This window comes from Crocodylus porosus, unplaced genomic scaffold (assembly GCF_001723895.1).
Source record: "Crocodylus porosus isolate Cpor-Errol unplaced genomic scaffold, CroPor_comp1, whole genome shotgun sequence".
Classification (NCBI taxonomy): domain Eukaryota; kingdom Metazoa; phylum Chordata; order Crocodylia; family Crocodylidae; genus Crocodylus; species Crocodylus porosus.
The window spans coordinates 16,293,953-16,319,380 of NW_017728921.1; the positions used below are offsets into that span (position 1 = coordinate 16,293,953).

Consider the following 25,428-nt stretch of genomic DNA (forward strand, 5'->3'; position numbering starts at 1 on the left):
CTACAGCATCGCACTGCCAGCTCAAGTTCATACTGTGGTCAATTAGTACCCCCAAGTCTGTGGTGGCAAGTGCTGGAGGATCTTCAGTCCTGCTGCCTGATGAGAGGCAGCAGTTGCACAACACCCATGTCATGAGTTTTGCCTGTCAGCAGCTAGGGGTCCAGGCCCCAGAACCCCCCTGCCCCTATCTTCTTAACAGCTGACAGGCTTTGTGGCTGCAGCAGGGCCTAGCAGCCAGGCCTGCAGTAGTTCCCCTTCTCCCCCCCACCCTGTGCCCCAAGACAGACACAGTTGCACAAGCACCCATGACATGAGTTTTGCCTGTCAGCAGCTAGAGATGCAGGGCCCCAGAACCCCTGCACCAATCTTCTTGTCAGCTGGCAGACTTTGTGGCCTCAGTAGGGGCTAGCATGCCTCCAGCTTTCACCCCGCTGTGCCTTAACAAACACACAGTGTCACCCATGTCACGAGTTTTGCTTGTCTGCAGTTTGAGGTACAGTTTTCCCCAAACCCCTGCACAGATCTTCTTGAAACTTGGCAGGCTTTGTGGCCTTAGCAGGGGCCACCATCCCTGCAGTTTTGACCTCACTGTCACTTAACACACACGTGTGACACCAGTTTTGCTTTCAGGACTTTGGGGTGAAGTTTCCCTGAACCCCTGCACTTATCTCCTTGAAACTTGGCAGGCTTTGTGCCCTCAGGAGGGAATACCATTCTTGCATATTTCATCCAAATCAGGCCAGAAATGACAGTTACAGGCTTTTTTGGCCTTCTCCATTATATCCTATCGGCAAAACATTGAAACAGGGTCAAAACAGTGAAGCTGTTTTGATGGAACAGAACAGCTATTTCAAATCGAAACAAAATTCAAACTGGAGCGCTGTTCCGTCGAAACACAAGTCAAAACAGAATGGTGCCATTTCGCACAGCCCGAGTGTGTAACTCTGTAATATAACATAAATAATAACGCAACAGTTTAAATATTTATTTTGTATTTTCCCAGGATCCATTTTTAACTTTCATTTAGATAGATTTTTTTTTAATAGTCATAAGCAAATATCATTTCTTTATATTGTATGCAGATCTTAATTACAAATATCTTTCCCCAAAAAGCTAGGATTCCAAGGTGAATGCAACATTTCCAAAATACTTCCATAAACATTTGCTAGGCCCTTTCATTTTAAACAGTCAGGAGACTCTTATTTCATCCAAAAGGCATAAAACTGATTTTGTATTTTCTATCTTATAAACACACTTCCTAAACATTTTCACTGGTAGAAAGATGCATTACATGAGAAGATATGTCCTAATGTGACCCAGTGGCAAAGCAAACATATGGGAAAATGTTAACTGTTCTAAACCTTATCCAGCAAACTGAATAAAAACTTTTGCAAAGCAAACAGTACGAAGTCAAATTTAACTTTTACTGGTCCCAGCCTACAGGCTTTCTTATTTCAGTTACTGGATTACATCCTTCAGAAAAGAACAAGTGAAACCAAAATACTAATCCAAAAGAGATCTACCACAAAGCAAGCAGAAAGAACCAAGAAAAAAATTAAATCAAAAACAAGCAGTTGTCTCTGAGATATGGTGAGTTCTCTATCATTTATGTACTTGCCTTGCATATCTGGTCAATATTTAACAATCAAGCATAGTGGCAGGGAAGAGAGAGAATACAGATGAAGATCTGCTCATTTGCATACCCCATAAAACTCAATAATTCAGTTATCAATAACCTCTGGGTTTGTCCCCAAACACTTAAAAAAGCAAATATGGTAACTTATATTTGTTGCCTTTAGCAACTTAATTTCTAAATTCTATTACTGGATTTTCAGGGGTATGTAGACAGCATAGAATGCTATTTCATTTTTCAGGTCAATGTATTTACAAAAGCAATATCAAGAAACAAAAGTAAATACTTTCAAGCCCTGAATATCTGCTCCTGACAGACATATATGTAAGGAAAAACTTACAGGGAAAGTGGGAAATATCCCTCTAATTTAAAGAAACTTTAAGGCATTCATTTTAGCACTTCAAGGAATGCATCCTTATCTAAATCCTCCAACAATAAGAAACTCAATATTCATTTGTAGCAATTCCAAACACTCAGAGATAAGATAGCAAGGCCATAAAGAATACCCAGGCTATATCACAAATCTGTTTTCTATATTCTAGGTTCTGTACCAGAAACTGTTTCAAATGATTTGTGTACTGGGAATTGGTGGAAGCTTCTCATTTGGCTTCCAAATTTCCATGATCACCTATGCTTCTGAGGTAAGACAGCATCCTCGATGACACAGCTCACATTAAAACTGTATTTGGGAGTCAGGCCAGCATTCAAGCTAGTTTGCCCCAGTGTGTAGCAAGCTACTCAGGAGGACAGATGCCTCTCTGCCTGGCACCTTATTCTAACCTCAGTCTTCATTTCCTGGCTTGCCAGCTCCTGACTCCCTGGGTTTGTTGCTCCACCAGTCTGGCCCCCTGCTCCTGGTTCCTAACCTTGTCTGCTCTTGATCCCCTGCCTTGTGACTCCCTAGTCAAGCCTGACTGCCCGAATCCAGGGTGTTCCCTGACAAGTCCTGCTTTGGGCCAGTCTTCAAGGCAACTTGAAATTCTGTTCCTAATTCTTTCTGTCCTTATTATGTCCTGAGCAGCTTGTACAGCCCTGTGGGAGGGTATTTAAGCAAAATCAATACAGGACAACAGGCAGTTTTAAAAGAACAGGAGATTAGCTGCAAAAAGCCTTTACTCAAATATGCAGACACATGATTCGGCTGTTCTTAATATGTAACTATATAGCCCTTACCAATTTCCCTAAGGAAGACTGTTGAGAGTTTGAGTGCAATTGGTTCAAAGCATGCTATAATATTTACTAGGAATTTTCAAATATAATGAAAATACCCATGGTATTTCGCTACCATGGTTAACTGGTAGTGAAAATCGCTCTCCCCGCTGTTTTTTTTCTCTTCAGCACATCAAGAAATTCATCAATGAGACCTGGCAGGAACAATACCATTCTTTCATTGATGAGCGGAGCCTCACATTACTGTGGTCATCCATTGTCTCTGCTATTAGCATTGGGGGGCTCTTGGGAACCATCAGCTCAAGATCTCTGTCCACAAAATATGGGAAGTCTGTATCCAGTAAAAAGCATTTTAAGAACTGTTCTATATAACAGGACAGAAAATTATGGGTGATTTGGAGAAAACAGTCCTTATGGAAGGGAAGAAAAGTCAATGTTCCTAGACAATATGCAGCCATTATTTCATCCTATCTACCCCATTAATTTCATTTTATACATTTCAAAGACAGTTCTCTCCTTCCATGTGTTCAGTCCATTATACTGATTAATGTCTTTGATGATAAGTAAATTAAAAATGAGAGAAGGTTGTGAACTTAGTTCTTGTGCTCTGTACACTGATACAGGAAACTAGATTTTGATTAATCTTAGGGGGAGCAACAGCAGGTCAGTCAGCTTCTTGAAGGGAATACTTTGTGTTGTTTGACTTTCCATCATATCAGTCAACTCAAGAAAGGCACTGACTTGCTTGCTCTAAAGGGACTCCTGATTAATCCTCCCTGACCCGAAGGGTTATGAGGATAATTTTAAAAAATGGAGAAAATCCTAAATGTACTGGCAAGAACATTACTGTCCATTAATAAAAAAATATACAGAGGGATCCTTAGTTTCTGTATAACTCAACTGAGTTTATTATACTTGCCTTTATTTGATAATCTTAATTTGTACACATGAAATGACCAAGGGGAAATTATTTACACATCATAGGTAGTCACCCACTTTTGAGCCTGTAACTTTCCAAATACCAAAATGGGAAGAGTCCAACCCCACAAATTGTAAAGATCTATCCCTGCAGTGTAACACAGGAACTATCTATTGCTCTGGACTTCTGCCCTTTTCACAGTGGAAAACAGAACAAGAAATTTTTAAAAATTGAAATATATTCACTGTGTACACTGCTTGGAATATAAACAGATTTTTACAAGATGGAAGATAAGATGATTCTTGTGAGCTTTCTAGTTTTAGAAAAATGCATATACAAAGATAAAATACACAGGACTCAAAATATAAAAAAGCTGCCAAAAGGAAAAAAAAAAGTCATCCCAAAAAATAAAAAATCCTAGAAGGCAGAAGACTTTTACAGACCCTACTTTACTCACAAAGAGGCTATATAATCTTATTTAACTTTGACACTTCTCTGGCAATGCAATCTAAGCAACAGTGGTTAAAGTAGCCACCCACGCCCCATACAAACATAGCTGCTCTAAATACTTTTTGGATATCATTGATAGCTTGCTTGTTACTAGAATGATAGCACAGCAGATTTACCTTGTGTCAAACTTGATTCAGCATGACTTTGCAGCTGCAGGATTGTCCAGATATAGCAGCAGGAGATTCAACCAGTTAGATGCACTTGGTTCTCTGACAAAGCAGAGCTACTGAGCTGGTATGACATGAAACAGAGGTTATATGGAACTCCAGGGCTTTAGCTCATTTCAAATAAAAGCCTAATACATATATTTACATCAAACTTATGGGACAAGATTTTTGCTTAGCTTTCCCATATTAGAAGATTTTGAGAAGATGACTTCTGAGGCAAAAGTTCAGTATTGTGTTTAGAAACCATTTAAAATGTGCCTGCATCACCATCCTAAAAATAAGAAAAACAGACCTCCCAAGTTAAGGATGACTATGCGTAAATTTAAGAAAGTATCTAATTAAAATCTTTTCTCCTCTCATTGACGGTATGGGCCACATGACATTTTCCCCCTGGGGGATATTAAGCTTCCGGTAGCATGTTTTCCTTCCATTGTTGAATGTTAATGAATCCTTGAGGGGGCAAAGAATTCATAGGATTTCTACAAGTCAGATTTGGTAGTCTTTCTGTAAAGAGAGGAGTCATGCCCCCAAGATAAAATTGCCCCTGTGGTAAAAACGCCACAAGGGAAAATTGCCCAATCTTCTTTTTGGGACTGACACTGGCATAAGGAATGAAGTCAGCCTGCTATGCTGAAGCTGCTGGGATTGTTCTTGGTCCTCTGAGAAGACATAAGAAACAGAGCTGGAGGAGCTACAAAAGAACAAAAGGCAGAAAAAAATGAAAAAGACTTACAGGTCATGAAAGCAGTATAATTCTAGGACTGCTGCCTTTTGCTGACCAACACCAACATAAATGGAGATGAAACACGAAACGATTGAAGCAAGTATGAAGATCATACGTCATCAAGAATCCTGGCAAAACCCATCTCAGGATCCAGTGCTCAGAATCTCTAGTAGAGGATACAGGTTGTTTAACTGAAGTGTGCACAAAAGACGGAGGCAGGGCAGTTGAGAAGCAAATAAAGCAACCTTTAAATAAGGTCCTTCATCAGCTGTGATCAGAAAGAGCTTTTGAGTACAGCATGGATGGGTATGCAGGGATAATGCAGGCTCGCCTTGCTGAAACTGAAATCTCAAAACTAAAGTCTAAAGAGTTTCCACCAGATGAACAGATTCACAAGTGGGTAAATCTAATCTGTCGGGAAGTGTATCTTCAAAGAAATTTTCTGGCAAAACTTGTACTGCAGCCCATACTTTACCACTTGAATAACTCCTAGAAAACAAGTTTGGTCATACTAAGTTTGGTCACAATTTAAGAAATATAAAAACAGCCTACTAACTACTAGGTTTCCTTTGCAAATTTTGGATTCAGTGTCAAGACATCATTTTTCAGTATACTCAGGGATAAAAAGAGGACATTATAAGAAAGCAACAGAGGTGGTGTTCCCTATTTCATAGAAGTCTCTTGTGTGCCGTTACAGAAAGAAATGCCTAATATACAATAACCTGACCATGATAGCAGCTACAATTCTCATGGGCTTCAGTAAGATGGCAAAATCCTTTGAGATGATTTTGATTGGATGTTTCCTTTGTGGTTTTAATTCAGGTAGGCTGTGTGTAACTTCTGTATATACAATAGGTGAGATGCCCTAGATTTGCAAAACTAAACCACATGACAGGATCAATATCCCCTTGTGACAAAAATGAATGAGTTAACTACATTTTTATAGGGGGTCAGGAGGCAGCTGATATCCATACGTTATGGAATAAAGTAATTAAGAAAGAGAAAGAAGAAATACCGTGGCCTGTTTAAGAACATTTAGCATATAATATTCCAGATGTAGAGAAAACATTTTGACATATTACGAAATTCAAAGGAATTGGGTAATACAATTTACAATAAAAAGCTCTTGATCTTCTTTCTTTTAATATTCATTTAAATATGGGGTAGTAGGACTATTATAGTTTTCAGATGATAAATTGACCCTACATGTAAGTGGAGGAAACATTTTCAGTTCAACTGCAGGGAAAACAGCTCCACCCCTGATCAAGATATACATAAATAGCTACAGAGAAAGTCCTTGAACTGTTATTACCCTTACAATATCCCAGAGAAGAACCAAATAACCAAGAAAAGGACCCAAAGTATTAAATGCACTAAAAATACTAAACAGAAGCTGCCCTGAAAAAAATACTGCAAGATTGTAAGGGCCCAGATTATAAATCAATCCTGCATATATAGTAAATTCTATGTGATTTTATGGATATGTTGAAGGAAAAAAAGGTAGCCTTATAATTGGAACAGTTCAGTAATCTTTGTTCCACTGAAGTTAATACCAAAACTACTAGTTTCAATGGGGGGTTAGTTACATTTTCTTTCTTTTAAACAAACTTTGTCTCTTCCCCCATTTCAAGGCCTGAGTTGCTGTTTACAGGGCCAGTTCCTGGGAGAAATTTCACCTAAGCAGCTGCGTGGATATATAAACACCAGTTTCATTGTCTTTGTAACCATGGGAAAATTCTTAGGGCAAATGACAGGACTAAGGTAAGAGGAAGATATCTATTTTCATTTAAATGTCTAGGTTTTCTATTATAATATTCATTACCAGCCCCTCCAGTTTAATTTGGCCTTCCTGTTTATCCAGCAATTAATATTGGATAAATCTCACTTCTTTCTGAATCGTTCGGGATGGTTGGAGTGTTGTTATAGCTGTGACGGTACTGGAAACATATAAAAAGCATGGATGGGTTCTTTGGATGGTATTTTTTATTGGACCAACTCTATAGCTGGGAAGAGATGTTGAACAAGCTTTAGGGCACAAAGTGCCATTCTTCAGGTTTCGCTTGTTTGGAAAGGACATTTTAGTTCTTACGTCAACATGTATTCTCCAGGGAACTTCTAGGAACTGAATCCTTGTGGCCACTATTGACAGCACTCACTGGAATTACAGCATTAGTGCAGCTCATCACTCTCCCATTTTTGCCCGAGTCTCCACCTGAACTTCTGATGCAAAAGGGAGATACAGAAGGCTACTTGAAAGGTAACACAGACACCTTTGCTTTGCCCTTTGCTTCCACCCTTCTCGCTTCCCCTTCATAGCTACTGTCTAATTTATCATGCTTGAATCTTGAAAGCAAAAAAAGGGGAAAGATTTCACTCAATTTTTAAGAAATGAAATAGAGTTTGTGTGCTGCATTCTCCTGATAATGCTATCAAGCCAATTCAGTACAAGAGCAGGGGTGGGTAAAATATGACCCATGGGCCGCATCCAGCCCACCAACTGATTGGATCCGGCCCCTGGATGCCCCCATGGCACACCAGATGGGGCCAAGTCCCACCCATTCCCGCCCTGGGCATCCTGCACTGTGGTCCCACCCACGCCTGCCCCAGCCTCACCCAGTGCACACAGTCTCCTGGCGGTGCTACTCCTGGAGCAGCTGCCTGGGTACTGCTCAGCTGCCCCCACCTCTGGTGGCTCCTCCTCCTCCTGCCCCTGCTATGCCACCCCAGGCAGAGGCACCCCAGGCAGCTGGGCAGCTCTTGCCTGAGCAGAGCGGGCTCCACTTCGAGTTCCCAGCCTGCCTTCCACCCACTCTGCCCACCTGGTGCAATGAGCAGCTACCTGTGGGCAGCTGAGAGGGTGAAAGGCAGCCAGGAGCTGGAGTCCCATGTGCTGGGGCAGGAGCCACCTGGCTGAAGCTCCCCCCCTGCCTGAAGCAGCGCAGCAGGGAAAGGAAGAGGAGAAGGAGAAGGAATTGCTGGGGGCAGCTGCAGCCACACCAGAAGCAACCCCATCAAGAAGCTGCGCATGCTGTCCAGGGCCAAGACCATCCAGCAAGTACAGGGTAGGAGTGTGGCCCAAGCCTCCCCCAGGGGGAGCAAGCAGGGGTTGGCCATATGCGGAGCACCTCAGGAGCTGCCATAGGCCCAACGCAGGGGGGTGGGGAGGGGGGACAGATCAAACCTGTACCTGTACCTACACCTGTATCACCCAAGTGAGCTCTGCTGCACATGCCCCCTGCCCCTGTCCTCCTGCGCCCCACCTTCCAGCTAGCTCCTACAATCTAGCCCATGGACAGCACCCCCACACACATGCATACCCACCTCCCCATACACACACACCCCTCCCACACTCCTCCACACACACAATATACAAGAGTAAGACTTTATTTTGAGCTATTATGCAATCACCTCTACATACACTGCTCAAAAAATATATAAATCAGAACAATTTTTTTTAAATAAAATTAAAATAAGTTATAGTAGGTGTTTGATTTTTAGTATATACTTTGTTTTTATCTATAATTTATTAAATGATATCTTTTAAAAGATTTTGTGTGTGGCCCTTGATAGCTCACCAAAACTTAAGTGGCCCTCCAATAACTACCCTGAGTTATAGTGTAAGTTGATGTTGTTAAGCTTAGTTGACATTGCCTCTTTACTGTTATTCTGATACATAAATAACTACTATTAATGCCAACCTGAATAGTGCTGATAGCGAAGCAACAATGTAAAACAGAACCTTATTACTCATCAGATCTGATTCATGTATATTCTCAGAGGGATATTGTATTTAATGCTAGGAAGGTAAGTGGTTATCTATCTAAAATACCTGCAAAGCTAACAGAAAGTATCTACAATCAATTGAAAGGTGAATGAACATTTATTTTTAATACTTTCAAAATCTTTTAATTTACAAATGTTTTATCTTGTACAACCATATTATTGCTTTCCACATAGCCAAAATATGCTAAATAAATTAAGGCAACTAGTATCGAGAAAGGCAAAAATCACAAGTGAGCAAGCAAAGAATTTAAGGATTTTTTTTTAAAAGATGGAGAAGTAAAAAAGAAGAATGGAAGTAAAAATGTCCTTTCAGACAGCAAACTGGCAAAGAAAGTGCTCTGACATCTGAAGTAGAAAGACTATAAAAGTGATTGGCGAAAATGTCAATGTTAAATGAACAGATAGTGCATAGCAGGGAGCGGAAAGAAGTCAGAGTTCCAGGTTTCTCCTAAAAAGGTCACTGACACAAATAACACCTAATAGGGAGCAAAATTCACGTTTATCTTCACTTGATATGTTGCTATGTAGATGGCAGATAAATAATATACTGGACATCAATTCACTTAAACAGGGATGAAAGGGATCTGTTCTTAGAAATGTTTATGGAGCAATCCAATGAGGTAACAATGAGAGCTTACTGGTGACCTGAGCAAGAGACGTCCAGAATAGTAGTGCTGTGCGAGGCTTCGGACAGAGCTTCGGATCTGGAGAAGCTCCGGACGCTTCGGGGTCTGAAGCAGCACGTCCGGGTCGAAGCGCTGCCTTGTTCGGCTTCCCAAAGTGGTTCGGAGCTGCCTCAGAGATCCGGCCATAGGGTATAATGGGGAAACAATAAAATATCTATAACTTCGTAGTTTTTTGTCCGATTTAGATGAAATTTTCAGGGTGGTAGACTCTGCAGAGAGAATGAAGCCTACCATGTTTCAAGATCAGTGCAGGGGTTTGGGGGGAACTGCATCCCAAATTCTTGAAAGCAAATCAACAAAAATGAAGATGTTTGTAGAGAATGGCAATTAGGAAAAGATTTAAAGTGTTGAAAAGTACAGCTTAACAAAAAAATGTTTAAGCGGGGATCACTAGCATCTCCAGGTATAAGTCTGGTATAAATATCAAGAATGGAGGGCTTCTGTTTTATTTTGCTTTGGTTTTTTTTGTTTTTTAACAGTGATTAATAAAGATGTAACAATTGTTAAAATGTCACTATACAAGGAAATCCAAAAATTACATCCCATCCCTGTATTTACACAATAGGAAATATCTACAATAAAATTTGACTTGTTTCATTTTCACTAGAATAAATGGAATGAAATTCGAATTTTTAATTTAAAAAAAAGGAAAACTTCCATACTGCAGGGCAAATTCCAGGTTAAGTCTAAAGTAAATCCAGCTTACTTCTTCCAGCTCTTCTGCATATAAGCTATCCCATTTTAAACAACCACATGCATTCAGTACAATGGGCATAAGAGAATCTACATTAGTGAAAGGAGCAGCAATTACACATTATTCTGAATCTTGCTCACTTGCTCCTCCTTGGAGACCATTACGCACTGTGAAACTCAAAACCAATTAAATGTAAGTTTCACTCTGCTAGGCTAAGGACAGAGGTACATATAAACTGGTTTAAGTGATCAGAAGCTGGTTTAACCCTGTAACAGAAAAGGAGCTCTGTGCACATAAACCACTTTCAAAATGGCTGAAACTGGTTTAAGATAAACCTGATTAAATGTAGTATCATCCTGGTTCAAGTTAAATCACAGTGCCCCAGTATACTTTCCAGCCCTGCACTGGGCTGTGCTGTCTGCTCCAGAGAGGAAGGCTGGCCCCGCCCCCCTGTTCCCTAGCTGTAACAGTGAGGGCTGGCTGACAAGGGGGTGGGGAGCAAGCCCAGCTAGGGATGCAGCCCAGTCTATAGGGGAGGGATTGCCTCCCCCCCCCCGCAGCAAACCGCAGCGTGGGTCTGGGGCCAGGAAGTGGGGTTAAATACCCCTTTCCCCATTCAAACCTACTGCTGGCTGCAACTGTGGACTACAAATCCCAGGGCATCTGGAAGCAGAAAAAGGAAGTGATGAGCAACCCTGCAGAGTCCTACTGCTGTAATTCTGAACTGCAAATCCCAGAGACCTCCGGGCAGCAGGAAGAGGAAGTGAACGCACAGCCAGAGAGCCATGCTTTAGTGACCTCTGGCTTCCAGCCTGAGACACTGCAAGCATGTGGCTGCATTACCTGAATCAAAAGGAAATGTCTGTTCACTTCTGTTTCAATGTAATCTGTGCAGTTTAAACTAAGCTGCAAAGACTGAATCGATTTAGCCTCAGACTTTTTGACTGTCTGTACTTAGCCCTACACATAGTTATTTAATTTGGCCCCTTTGCTAGATGACTTTATGGGCTTGGATGTCTGATATCTTTGCATTGCTATAATCAGCCTTCATGCTAGTGTAAACACCAGATATCTGATGTGCCAGTGAACTTACTGGAATGTAGTAAAGAATTACCCTGAGAAACTCAGGGTGAGATGCACTGGCATAAGTGTCATATGTCCACAGCTATCCTAGAATGGCTATATCCAATATGCCAGTAGACTATTATAAGCCCTCACTGATATCCAAGCTGCCCTAGGTTCCAGATCCTACTGTGTATTACATCAATTTTCAAAAATAATATGCTTTACACTAGTGTAAATATGTAGTGTGTCCAGGCCCAAAGAGCATCTAAACTTGTATTAAATGCTCATCAAGGAGGTAAAAGAGCATATATTTATGTACAGAGTAGCTTTGATCTTAACTTAAATCTACTAATATCCATCTTCCTCTTAGGTTCTTTTCTTGCATCTCTTCCAGCCACTGCTGACTCGATTATACTGTTTAGACTCTCAGGGCACGTCCACACAACCCAGCACATGCCTCTTGCCCCTCCTCAAACCCCTTTGAAGCGGGGCAACAGGCATGTGCAGGAATGAAAAAATGTTCCCCGTGCTGCAAACTTGCAGTGCAGGGAGAAAATGTGACCCCTGGATATCCAGCTGGTGGGGAATGGGGCCAGGTGGGGCAGCAATCAGGGGGCTGGGGTGGGGCATGTGGGCCTTGCAGGGGGGGGTAGCCCCTGCAGGGGCCATTTGGCCCCCACTGGGGAGCCGTACCCCTGGTGTGGGGGACAAACCCCCCTGTTGGGGGTCTGAACCATTTGTGTGGGGGATGAACCCCCTGTTGGGGGACTGACTCCTCTGTTGGGGGGTGTAGCCCTTGTGTGGGGGCTGAACTCCTTCTGTAGGGGCTGAACCCCCTGTTGGGGGGGCCATAGCCGTTGTGTGGGGGACCAACCCCTTGTCTGGGGGACATTGCCCTGTGGGAGGGCAGCAAAATATGTATTCATGAATTCATGAAACCTGTATTTAGAGTTTATTTTATTATTATAATAAGAGACTTGCTTTAACATTGTAGATATATCAGTAAAACATTGTCCAACTGATGGCTGTCTCTGTCTCGCTCTCTCTCTCTCTCTCTTTATAGTGGTCTTTTGTTTTACTTGTGGAGGAACATGGATTTGCGGGTATTTTAGAAAGTGACTTCAGGATTTTTTTATCAGAGATTTCTCACTTTTCTAACAGGGAACATCAAAATTCCTGCTAGGGAGGCCAGTGGCAGGACCCTGCTTGCTCAGATCTGGCACCTTGGACCCATCTGGCTGTGGCCCCATTTGGCCAGGAGGACATGCTTTGACAGTTCAAAGCAGGCCACCACACCCAGAACATATTCTGGGTGATAGCTGCTCAGATGGCCGGGCAGGGGGCACAAACAGCAGTAGTGCCACACAAAGGCCAACCCTGAAACCGCAGTCCACTGGCAGCTGGCCCAGAGGGGCAGATGCCTCTACTGGCTCTGCAGTCCCCATCTGAGTCTGGCAGGTGCACAGCAGGTCACAGCCAGGCAGCAGCCCCCACTGCCAGACTGCTGAAGTGGGTAGAGGGTGCAGGCAACTCTCAGGGTTGCTTCAGCAGTCCACCTGGCACAAGGGGTAGTGTCCCCAGGTACCAATTAGCTGGGCCCCAGAAGCTCCTGAGAGCTAGTAGCCCTGAGCTTTTTATACTGCTGGGGACAGCACAGATGCTGGCTCTAGCTCCCCCTGCCTGAAGATCCAGGAGGAGCCAGGCAGGCTTATTTTGCCCCAAGTGGCACAATTTGCTCCACAACAAAGTGCATGTTTGAGCACATGCGCTGAAGCAAAAAGCCCTGGCTCAAATTTGCATTGTTTCTATTTGAGCTGCTGCAAGCGCATATGCTTGCATGTGTGGACATGCCCTCAGATTCATTGAATCATACTCAAAATTCATGTGATTATATATGTGAAAGAGGGCATGAATCTAATAAAGCTGAGTTTAATCTTCTACTTTGATCGCTTTATATTTATTGCAATTCACATCTTAATTTGGGCCAGTAAGAGAGTATTAAAACTATTAGCTATTTCTTCTTATAATAACCACTACAAATAGAGATAGTAAAAGTTACTGAGGACAGCACTATCTGCTTGGCTTCCACCCTGGCCACCAAGGAGCACAATCTGTAATCCAAAAAGGCCAGTGTTCCTTCTTCCTTTCTTTACCTCCCACACAAGTCAAATAGTCCTAGAAACCCACAGCACCTGGAAACAGAGGAGGGTCTATAAGGGTCAAAAGGCTGCTGAAAACAGATTGATAAACACATTAATTAATTTTGTTGTTTCACTTTTGTACATTTTTCCTTTACAGCTGTAAAGCAGCTCTGGGGCAAAGAGGATCATCAAGCAGAGATTGACAGCCTGCTGAAGGAACAGACTGCAATGAAAAATACCAAACTCATGACTGTCTTGGAACTTTTAAAAGACCAATCCTTGCGATGGCAATTTTACCTAATGATCATCATAGGAGTTACATTACAGCTCAGTGGCATCAATGCAGTTAAGTATTCCTCTCATTCTAAACTACATCATAAAGACGTAGAACCATCTACATGCTGAACCATCATGCTGTAATAGCAATATGTAACATATTGCAATCAACATAAAAATTAGGGGATATCACATTGCTTAAAAACTTTGAAAAGGTTAATGCAGCCAAAGCCCTCATAACAGCAGCAGATTTATCCACTAGAGCAGAAGACAAGAATGCGGGCATGGAAAACAGACTACTTTCTTATGCTTTTCTTTTTCTCCCAGTCCCTCTCCCAACCCAAACTTCTCATTAACCCAGCTGACAGAAGTCCATTATAGCCATCAGAATTGATACATACACACTTGGTAGTCAGAATACAAAACAAATTTGAAAAGTAAGAAAACTCTAAAACTGAAAGAGGATATTTCTATAAAACAATACGTAATTGATATCTGCAACTCAGTGTCAGGAGGACTGAAAAAAAAGAAGCTGGCATGTACACAGATAATAGACTATCCACAGTTATATCCAGTACATACATTTTTAATTTATGATCATGATTCAAGACACAAGGCAAGCAAATAAGGATTTGTTTACAGAGGCAGCATTTTCCATAATACATTTTTGTCCAAGAAGTGCTGTGGAACACCTATTCTAAAATAATTGTGTCCATGTGTCTGGCTTTTACCAACTTCACTCTGAATCAATGCATACATACAGCACTGACCTCTCTAAATAAGCACTTGCTAATCTGAGCAGGTACCCCCAGACCTGTACCACTGCTGGGCTCTCTGCATTCTGGGACATTTCTGTCATTTCACTCTGGAATGCCCATTACAAACCACAGAAATTCCACATGCCATGATCCTGCCAGTAATTAAAGACATGTCCAGCAACCTCTATATCAGCGTTTCCCAATCAGTGTGCCATCAGGCACATCCACATGTACCACAGCATTTTGGGCTGGAACCACACCCCTCACTGCTGCTGCTGCAGACACAGACAGATGGAGAGTGTGGCTCCAGCCCAAAATGCCGTCCGGCCCCCACCCCGTCCCCACCCTGCTCCGCGTCCAGTGTGCCATGGTGCTCTTTTATTTAGGTAAGCATACCGTGGGGCAAAAAAGGTTGGAAAACGCTGTTCTATATGATATGATCACACATCCAACAAGCTTTGACTTTGGAAACAGTTGCTGCAGTGCTATACTAATTTGGTGAGAGGAGGTAGAAATGTAGCTGCTGGTAGCAGATGCACTTGCTCTGGAAAAGTTTCACTTGGTCTAGTAGTGCTCCTCTGATCAAGAAATTAGCACCAACTGGTGGAAAATGATAGCAATGGGACCTTAGGGGGATGGCACCAGCAATGGCAGGCAGCAGAATCTCAGAATGATAAAAGCCCGTTTCTAAGAGATATATGCAGTAATTGCCTAGGGCTGCACCAGCAGTGTACCAATAAAAGAATACTCCTTCATCTAAGTACATGGTTACAGCCAGCTGGAAGCTCACCACTGCCAATTGTCCCAGTCCTCAGTTAACCAATTTGTTTTTGGCAGAGCAGCAGTTGAATTTACTGTAATGGAGACATGCATTGCCCTGAAAGAGATGATACCACAGGCCATAAACCTGTGCAATGTGCAAGAAGTTACTGATGGATTTGCACTATTGGAGAGTTACTAAATTGTCCTGAGGTCACTGATGGGATCTATGTGCACAGTCCTAAATGTCCAATCCAGGCTTTATTGTCCATAAACAGAAAGAAGTATTTCTCCATGGTGTTCCAAAGCCTGGCTGATTGCCATGGCAGGTCACCAATATTAATTTGGACTGGTTTGAAAGAACCCATCATGCTCAAATCTTTTAGAACTCATGTGTTTTCTTTATTCATGGTAGACTATGTTGCTATTTCTCCTTTTCATAGAATTATATAATCATAGAAAACTAGGGTTGGAAGGGACCTCAGGAGATCATCCATTCCAACCCTCTGCTCTAAGCAGAACTATCCCCAATTAGATCATCCCAGCCAAGGTTTTATCTAGCCAGGTCTTAAAAACCTTCAAGGATGGAGAGTCCACAACCTCTCTGGGTAACCTGTTCCAGTGTTTTACTACCCTCCTAGTGAAAAAGTTCTTCCTAAACTTTCCTTTCTGCAACTAGAGACCACTGCTCCTTGTTCTGTCATCTGCCACCACTGAGAACAGGCTAGTTTCATCCTCTATGGAACCACCCTTCAGGTAGTTGAAGCCTGATATTAAATTTTACTTTTACTATAGACAAGTCAGGTTACTCTCCACCTCCCTGAGTTATGAAACCTTTTATTTGATAAGTTAATGGACTTATTCAGCTAGACTTTGAGGACTAGAGGACAACAATACAACATGCTTTTGGAAAGCAAAAAATAAGATGACATTGCCTCAGGAGTCTGGAGTTTGCCAAGATCCTGGCTTTTGGGGAAACTCCCCTCCTCCAAGTCGTAGTTGAGCTCTAAGATCATACTCTCTTTGTTGGCACCAGCAACATACTAGGGTTCAAAGTTGGACCTCCTAGAAAAAAAAAGGGAGGGGGTTTTCAGAGTAAGACAGTCACCTGGACACTACCTCCAGTCCTTTTTCAAACTTTTGCAGTGGTGAGTTGGATCATTTCCCCTCATAATCACTTGCTTTGTGGTACGCTTATATATGCATGTTTCAATGGCTGTTAGGAAAGTAGACAATAAGGTAAGTCATGACCTCTGCTTAGCTTCACACAGATGCATGAAGCACAGCTTCTATAAAGCTCCTAATACCAACATCAAAGAAGAAAGGACATGCAACTCCAGAAATGTGTAATCACAAACAGGGCTCTCCTGGCTATACCCAGGAGGTGACATCTGGTAAACATGACCACAAAGAAGTGGAGATAACACAGGTAAACAAATATATTAAACCTTGCATGAAGCAAGACACTGTGGGACTACAGAGGGAGAAGACTGCCAAGTTAGTCTGAGATACAGGTGCAGTCGCTATACCTTACTCCACACTACCTCATCCTCAAATAAACTTAATCCACTCTGAAAGCAAATTATGCAGTTGGCTACAACTGGTTAGATAATTCACAAGTATCATACAGTGTGGATGCAAGACTTTTTAATTTAAAAGAGCAGGCGGGGGAAGCGTAGAAAGGCTTAGGACAAGGGATTTAGAAGAAAACATTACTCTGGACAGTTTATGCTGTATGTGTCAAATGAGTGTCTCACACTGTGACAGGGGGCAAGCCTGGAGCCAAGTCTCAAGTTGGCCCACCCACCTGTCTATGGGGCAGTCCACCCAATCTCTCCTGCCACATCTTTGTTGTAACAATGAAGTGGTGGTAAATGTGGAAGGCTGCCCATTCTGTGCCCTGATGCCAGCAGGCATTATCCACGGCTCCGTACCATCCCTACACCATGGCCTCACAGATGGCATCCAGTATGCCACTATTCTTCCGGCCTAAAGCCAGGCCAACTTAGTCCTTCGTCAGGTCTCATTCACTCACACACTCATACCAACCCCCTATCACTGGGGCCTCTTGCACTCCACCCTCTTTCACAGGGTCTTTTGCTCACCGTATGACACGATGCTTCTTTCACTCTGCCCTGCTTCCCTGAGCAGCCCCATAAGCCATAAGGCTTATCTGAGTCACACCTCAGCTGGTGACATGCAGTCTCTTGAGCCACCCCCGTGACCCTCACCTGGGTAGCGGCCAACCAATTCACCAAATGGAGGGCTAACTCCACCCTAGCCCCTCACCAGGCTTCTCACATTGAACAACTGGATCTTACGGGGGTTGGCCCATGTGCTGCCCTTCTGGGTGTCCCACAGCCCTACTCAGCACACCCCCTGAGAGTGCCTTTCAGACGGCCCCTCAGTCCTACTCAACCTCTGTCAGGGCCTCCACTGCCACCCTGTCTCTAGGGCTCCGTGACTGTCCCCTCTCTGGGCCTACACAACTATCCCCTCCCTGGGGCCTCTTTCACCCCCGCATGTTCAGGTGGCTGCAGCCATGCCTGGCCCCACTCCTTTCCTGAGGTCTTATATCCCCAGGGGCTCAGGTGGCTGTAGCCATGCCTGGCCCCCTTACCCACAGTGTTGCTGGGGGCTGAGATTGTTAAGGCATCCCAACCTGCCTTTCACCAGGGAGGTGAGCAGTCCTGGTATTTGAGTGGGGCTGCCGTACCACCAGCAATGCCACCAGGTCTTCCTTCCCTGGCAGGGCACAGTTTTTGGTTGTGCTCAGGACCAGGAGCCTCCAAACCATCCCCATAGCTCCTGCCTTTACCGCCAGGATATTCCATGCCGCAAGGGAGCCAGATGGTGCTGCTCCTTTGGCTGCAAGAAGCCAACTGCTGTCTCTGCCCGGCTGACCTTTGTTTGTAAATGGTCACCTTAATCAGGCACCGGTCAGCTGCCTGCTTCAGCCCTTGAAATGCCACATACACTTTCTCCTGAAAAATCTGCTATTGGTCACTGTCAGGGAAAGGATATCAGACTAACTAGGCCACTTAGCTGATCCTATATAGGATTTCAGTGTTTCTACGTAATCTTTTTGGGCACATCCAGACATGTGGACATTTGGTTCCCCAGGAACAAGTAGCAATAGCGCACCTTGCATCACCGCTACTTGTCCCCAGGGAACGCCCATGCTACATGCGCTTTCACACACGGCAAATTGCCCCAGATGGGGTAGGGGAGGCTGGAGCCAGCACTGGGCTGGCCCCAGCAGCCTTACCTGGGGTCCTGTGGGGGCCTTCCCAGGCCTGCCATTGCAGTAATCCTGCCACACAAAGCCTGGCCAGCAGCCACAGCATGCCTCTGGGTGGTCCGGCTCCACTTTTCAGCGGAGCCTGCTGCCCAAGCATGCATTACTCTGGGTTTATTTTCCCGTGGGTTTTTTCACCCTTGGATATCCAGGGGTCAAAAACACCTGCAGAAAAAAATGGAGCAGCACACACACAGGCAGTGTGGCCTTGAAGCACAGAGAAAACCAGACTGTGTGGTACGTGGCGCTGCAAACGTGCCACATACTACATGACCACACTCATTTGGATGCACACTGAGACCACTACAGACTCTACATTTAAATACAATATTCCCTCAGAGCCTTTCTCTGTGAATTTCATCATTTCCACATTGCCCTAGCATTCCTTTCCTGCAGGAGAAGTAGCAAAAACATACAAAGCTATCTGAAATACATCCAGCCCTAAATGGCTATAGCCATATTTTTGTTACTGTTAACAACATAAGGGTTTTTTTCCATCTGAAGCCAGAGAAATTGAACAAGATCTTCTGCTACTGTAAATCAATTCATCTTAATCAATCCCAATGAAATTTCAACAATTTACACAGAGGACCTAGTTCATAGTGTTTCTCAAGACAGCCAACCTTGTACCTATAACATTTAGCAAGGGTATTATAGAACACTTCTGCAGCTGAATATCTGGGACCCGATCCAGTTGTTTTACTTATTCACAGCTTCCACAAAAATCAGTGAGGGTTGAGTGTGAATATGGGGAACAAGTTTTGTCTCTTAAGTTCTTTACTCCTGGGGGTATTTCTCTCAAACACCGGCAAAATTTAATGGGAGCTCAGAATGAAGGCTGAACATGTACTAGATTTAGGTTCAAAATCTTTTCCCATTGTCATCTTGAGTTTTGGCATGACTAGATAAAACAATCAACTCTTTGGCATCCAATCCATAACTCATCTTGCAGAAGTTCATATTTTCTGAAACATTCTTCTGTTACATTTTCCAGATCTACTTCTACTCCTTTGAGGTGTTCCATACAGCCGGGTTTGATCAAGAACATCCCCTACATATCTCTGGGACTTGGGACCTGTGAGTTCTTCTCCTCCATATTGTGTGTAAGTGGCACTGGATCAAGAATTGGGGGATCTGTAGCATGTCCATAACCAGGGTGGTAGACATGTCTATCGCTGTAAAAGCAGTCATTTTTGGGTGTGTCTACACATGAAATTAATGCACATGAATAAACTCCAGAGCTTATTGCTTCAGAGTTTATTCACGCGTAGCACATGGAGCCTGATCAGAGCAGCCGTGGCTAGCAGGGGACCCAGGTCAACATGCCAGGTCAGGGATGCTCTGACGGGGCTCCACAGGCTGCTGTGAGGTTGGATGAGGCACAAGGATGCTTCAGTACAGGGCTAGCCAGTAGGCAGCCCACATGCTGAAGCACCCTCATGCCCCAGTTAGTTCCTCTGCAGCACGTGGAGTCCCATCGGAGCAGCCCTGGGCTGGCTGTTCCAATGGGGCTCCTCGTGCTGTGGTGCAGATAGCTGGGGCAGGAGGGGGCTTCAGCACAGGGTCTGCCTGCTGGCTAGCCCCATGCTGAAGCACTCTGTGCCCCAGCTAGCTGGGGAAGCATCTACACATGTGCTGCTGCACATTAAAAAACTCCACAGCAAGTTTTACAAGTATTTACAAGTCCTAACCTGTTGTGGAGTTTAAAGTTTCATACACCCTAATAGATGTGCATCCATAAATGCAGAGATGTTTACTGCTCAGTTAATTAGTCAACTGCTGAATAAACATCACGTGTAAACACACCCAATATGAAGTAGCAGACTCCTCATCTGTTTTGACTTTGTTGGGTAGTCGACTGTAGAAAAGATATCAGCATTTGTATCACCAAGTGATCTCAGCTGCCCCCAAACAAGTCTCAGTGACATGATGGTATCAACACAAACAGACACAGCAGTGCCTTGCTTATACCAGAGCTCCCACCTTCCTCCTACTGAAGGACCTATAGTGGTGGGACATTTTAATTAAGCACAGCTCTGGCAAAGAAGCTGCATCTCACCTAGCAGTAACCAAACTTATTGCAACACCTACAGGCAGGAAGCCCAGAAACCTTGGCAAGCAGAAGAACTCCAGCATTCACTACATGCTAAGCAAAATGTTGATTTAGGCCCTTGATCAAAAAACATTGAAATGGGAAAGAGCTAGAGCTCTTGACTCCTCTTAACCTCAGGACCTGCTCCTTTACATACTTAAATCATCCCACTAGTCTTACAAAAAAGTACTAAGAGAGAGAAAAAGATCACTCAATGGAATTTGCCTTTATAGATGTGATAGGGAGGAATCCATGCAGCAGGATAGTCTCATCATATCTAATCCACAAAACTGACATCTCCCTTCATTTGGGAAGCACAACAGCTGTCAGTTCCATTCTCAAAGAGACTGGAATTCATGAAAGATAGAAAAGAGACATGTTGAGCACAAGAAAACTGCTGCACAACAGGACTTCTATTACCCTTCTTCATACAATCATCAAGTATAAAGCCAAAAGGGACCCTTATGACCTCGGCATAAGACATGCCATAAGGCTTCCCAAAGTAATTCTTATTTGAACTACTATGACAGATTTTTCATAGAAAAATGTTCTAATCAACTAGTTATCATCAGCTGGACTGGGTTTACAATCATTGGATTAAGTTTTAAATAAACAGATGTATTCAGCTCCAGCCAAGGTGGTTTACAAACCTATGATATGATCCTGGTGCTTGATTATCACTTTTGCATTTTGTGTTCTTCAGGCCTTCATCATTGAGCAGTCTGGAAGAAGGATGTTCCTGTTGTGGGGATATGGACTAATGATTTTGGTCTTGGCACTCCTCACAACATCTCTCACTCTGCAGGTACAGAAACGCTCGTTTTCTGTGCGTCTTTTGTCAATGACCTCTCCAGCTAGAACTCCTGTCTTTATGAAAAAGCGCTCATTATACAACCAGTTTGGTTATTTTTAAAATGTTTTATCTCTGATGAATCTTGAGGAATTTATCCCAACAGCAGAAGGAAGTTTCTTCAGCCCTAGAGTCTTTAAGATTATTCAAATCATGATGGAAAGAAACAAGTACACTAACCTATTTTAATATATTAAGAGATGCTGTCTGTGCTTTCCTTAGCCATGTACAGGCATTTGGTTTTGACCAGAAGAAATGCCACTTTCCTGGTAGAAGCTATATGCATACAAGTATCTGTTCAACTTCTCCCATAGGAACCATACCTCATTTTGGAGTAAAATCTTTCTTGTTCAGTGAGGAAGGTCTTGCCTTGCCTGCATGAGAGATTCTCACACAGAAATGCTTCTTGCACCTGTACACTTCCCCACTACTCCACTTCTCTGAAACTAAGAGGAGTCACTCAGCAGTAAAATGCTCCCTGCACCTTTCAAAGACTGCAGTCACCCTAATCTGGAGAAAACTCGGAGAGTACCAATAACTCAACTCCTCCCAGGACCAGGAGGACTTGGGCAGCTGAGGAATGCTCCATGCGTGTCCCCCAGAATGAGGACACCCCAGCTTGGGGAATGCACAGGGAGTGCAGTCTCTCTGCTCTGTCTCCTCCTGGAGACCAGGAAGGGAAGGGAAGAGCAGCCACTGTTCCCTACATGTCCCCCAGATTGGGGTCACCCCAGCCTAAGGAAAGTACTCTCTCCGCTCCACTCCTCCCCTTCTGGAGAACAGGAGAAGTGGAGCAGGCACTATTCCACACGCCCTCCCCATACCAGGATCACCCCACTCCACTGGTGTCTGGGAAAGCCTGGAAGGGATGGCTCCCAAAAAGATTTCTAGCACTGGAAATTTCCCAGAAATCTAGTGCTAGAAATTAGCACCTATTCACACCCTTTTCTTTCCTTTTAGCATCAGTTCTTCTGGATGCCCTACTGCAGCGTCATTCTGATCTTCTTATTCATTATCTTCTTCGGAAATGGACCAGGTTGGTTCATAAATTTGAGGAGAGAAGGAAAACAATTTATGTGAACACATCCTCAGGGAAAAAAGTGGGGTTAGAAAGGGAATGCAGGACATCTAAGTTAACTAAGGTGGAGGAACTATACTGATAACTGGGGAAAAATAAGTTTGATACAATATGAATTTAAAATTTAGTACATATTTATTCTGGATATAGTCACTTCTCCTGATAGCCCTCCAGAGTTGTGGGTTTGAACAACACATAATCTAACTATTATGTATAGCATAAGGAAACCCTTTCAATGAGAGAATTTCTTGAAAACTAATTCCACAATCTATACGCTTTTATGCCACAGCATGCAATCTCAATGCAAATCAGACATGACATATAAAAGGCTCTTTAAAAAAAGTCTTTTATTTACTTCAGTAAGGCGCACAGAAATGAGCTTCTTTCTTTCTGTTATACTATGCAACTTTAAACAAAAAAAGCTGGGTTGAACAAAAAAGTCCGCTGTAAATCAGCAGGAATGCCACCAATTTAGAATTACCCCACTGAAAACACAGTATGAAATCTGAATTTGATCTGCTGTTCATAATCTGGTTACTGCACTCGATTCAAAATATGTTGGAAGTTAAAAGGCGTTTAATTATTAAGTACTATTCTGAGAACCTTTTCTTTTTCAGCTGGAGTTACATTCCCAGTTATATCTGAAATCTTCACCCAGTCATCCAGATTACTTGCATTAATGATCTCCATGTCTCTCCACTGGGCAGGACTCTGCTTAATTGGGATGGTTTTCCCATATGTAGTGGTAAAACTCTAAATGGAGCTCACTCTGTGAGGGGTTGATTAAAACACGAAGGGTATTTCTGTGCCAAAGAAATGGCACTGTACCATACCAGCAAGTTAGGAGGTTTGATTCTGGAACAGCCATAACACCTTTGCTTCTGGCCACAGCCAAACGTGCCTTTTTGCAGATACAGGGCACTTGGACCTGAGCTAAACATGTAAACTTGTGCTATCCATCCAGTGCCTTATCTTGTTCTATAGATCAGTATTTCAAATTAAAATGTCTTCTTTTAAAAGTCCCAAGCTAAAACACCTGAAATTAAAGCAGGAAAAGAATTTGCTTATACTGTCTTTTGCTTTGCTTTTCAGAAGAACCTTGGCACCTTCTGTTTCTTTGTTTTTATGGGATTCATTTCTTTCTCATGGATTTCCATCTACCAGTTTCTCCCAGAAACAAAGTACAAATCAATAATGGAAATCAAAGCTGAATTTCGTCATTTAAATTTTGGAAAGGAGTGTGCCCAGATCACTGAAAACAATCCTCCTGAGGAGTTTACTGCTTGCACTAACCTCTGATGTGGACAGAAGGGACAGGAAGTGATGTCACATTCAGATGACTACAAATCTATGAAGTGTCAGCTGTAATGAATGTTACTGCTGTACTCCATATTCATTTTATGCAAATAGTCTTCATAGGAGATCTTCCCCTGCTTTTCAGTAATACAAAAGTCCTTGTCAGTATCTCATCGGCACCACAGTTGCCAAGTCGCATACATTTCAATTTAAGGTTCTACTTTACAAAAGCCAAACGGATGTATACATACCTTTAAAGTCATTCAAACTTTAACTCTGCCCATGTAATCCCATCCTAAGGACAAGTAGGAGGATTTTGAATGCAAAATGTATATACACACTTATTTTAAATAATAAGTTGATTACCTGAAGTAGTTAGTCTCAGTCATTTTGCTTTATGTCTACATTAGCAGTGGGCCCAAATCCAAAATGGATAACCTCCTAAACCATACCAAAACTGGAGCAACATTATGTTAAAACTACTAGATTATCACTTAGGTTTGTATTTCTAGTTTGTAAGCCATTGTGAACAAATTTAGGATTGCAAACCACCTTGGCTGGAGCTGAACACAACTGTTTGCTTAAAACTTAATCAAATGATTGTAAACCCTGTCCAGCTGACGATAACTAGTTGATTAGAACATTTTTTTATGAATAGTCTGTCATAAATACAATTCATCCAGGCAGGATTTCTGCACAGAGTGAAACCTGGTTCAGTCACCTCCCAGGGGACTGCTTTACCCTTTGCACCTAAAAGTAAGTCCCTCTTTCTCAATTTAGAGATGCTCCACTTTGTATAAATAATTAAAAGTTCAATAGGCCTGAGGGACCAAGTATAGAAGTTATTTGAGATACGGAAAGCCTGAATGAGGCAAAGCATGGACACGAACCTGGTTCTCACACAGCCCAGGCAAATAATATAACCATACCTTGTCCTGACTATCCTAGGATATGTTTTCCATTAAATTTTCTGAAAAGTGTGAGCTTTATTGAACATTAAAGCAGAATTAGGATTTTGAAACCTTGGCTTTTTTCTTTGTAAAATAAAATACCATTTTCTAGCCAGCCCTACTCTATGAAAAACATATTAGTTGAGTCATATTAATACACAAAGTTCTTAGGAATGTAATGAAAATGTCATGGTGAAGCAATACCTAACCAACTTTGTTTTGAGTCATCCCTGATCTCAGTTACTTATTAGATATTACTAGAACTGCCTCCCCCACAGGATCCTCATCAGCAAGTGCAAAGATGCCCTGTGGAATATTAATCAAACAACAAATCAGAACTGAAATCAGGAGCACTGGTCAAGTCTTTTTCTATGCTCAAAAAGGCAATTGTTCCATTCAAATGACTATAAACCTTGACTTTAGCAAGGCATTTTATATAGTCTCCCACACCATTCTTGCAATCAAGGTGAAGAAATATGGGTTGGATGAATGGACTGTAAGGTGGACAGAAAGCTGGCTGAACCATAAGGCTCAGTGAGTAGTGATCAACAGCTTAAGATCTAGTTGGAAGCCAGTCAC

The 25,428-nt window shown here is 42.8% G+C and overlaps 1 protein-coding gene across 1 annotated transcript; it reads left to right on the forward strand.

Annotated features, from left to right (window-relative positions):
- The first annotated feature begins 527 nt into the window (after positions 1 to 527).
- On the forward strand, positions 528 to 25,197 carry LOC109312814 (solute carrier family 2, facilitated glucose transporter member 11-like). Its single transcript, XM_019539115.1, is given in 13 exon segments — positions 528 to 1,590; positions 2,176 to 2,274; positions 2,972 to 3,132; positions 5,821 to 5,945; positions 6,755 to 6,884; positions 7,232 to 7,380; positions 13,650 to 13,837; positions 19,578 to 19,627; positions 19,629 to 19,686; positions 21,379 to 21,480; positions 22,486 to 22,561; positions 23,221 to 23,348; positions 23,696 to 25,197. Coding segments are annotated over 13 exon segments (1,476 nt in total). The 5' UTR covers positions 528 to 1,587; the 3' UTR covers positions 23,903 to 25,197.
- The last annotated feature ends 231 nt before the right edge of the window (positions 25,198 to 25,428 follow it).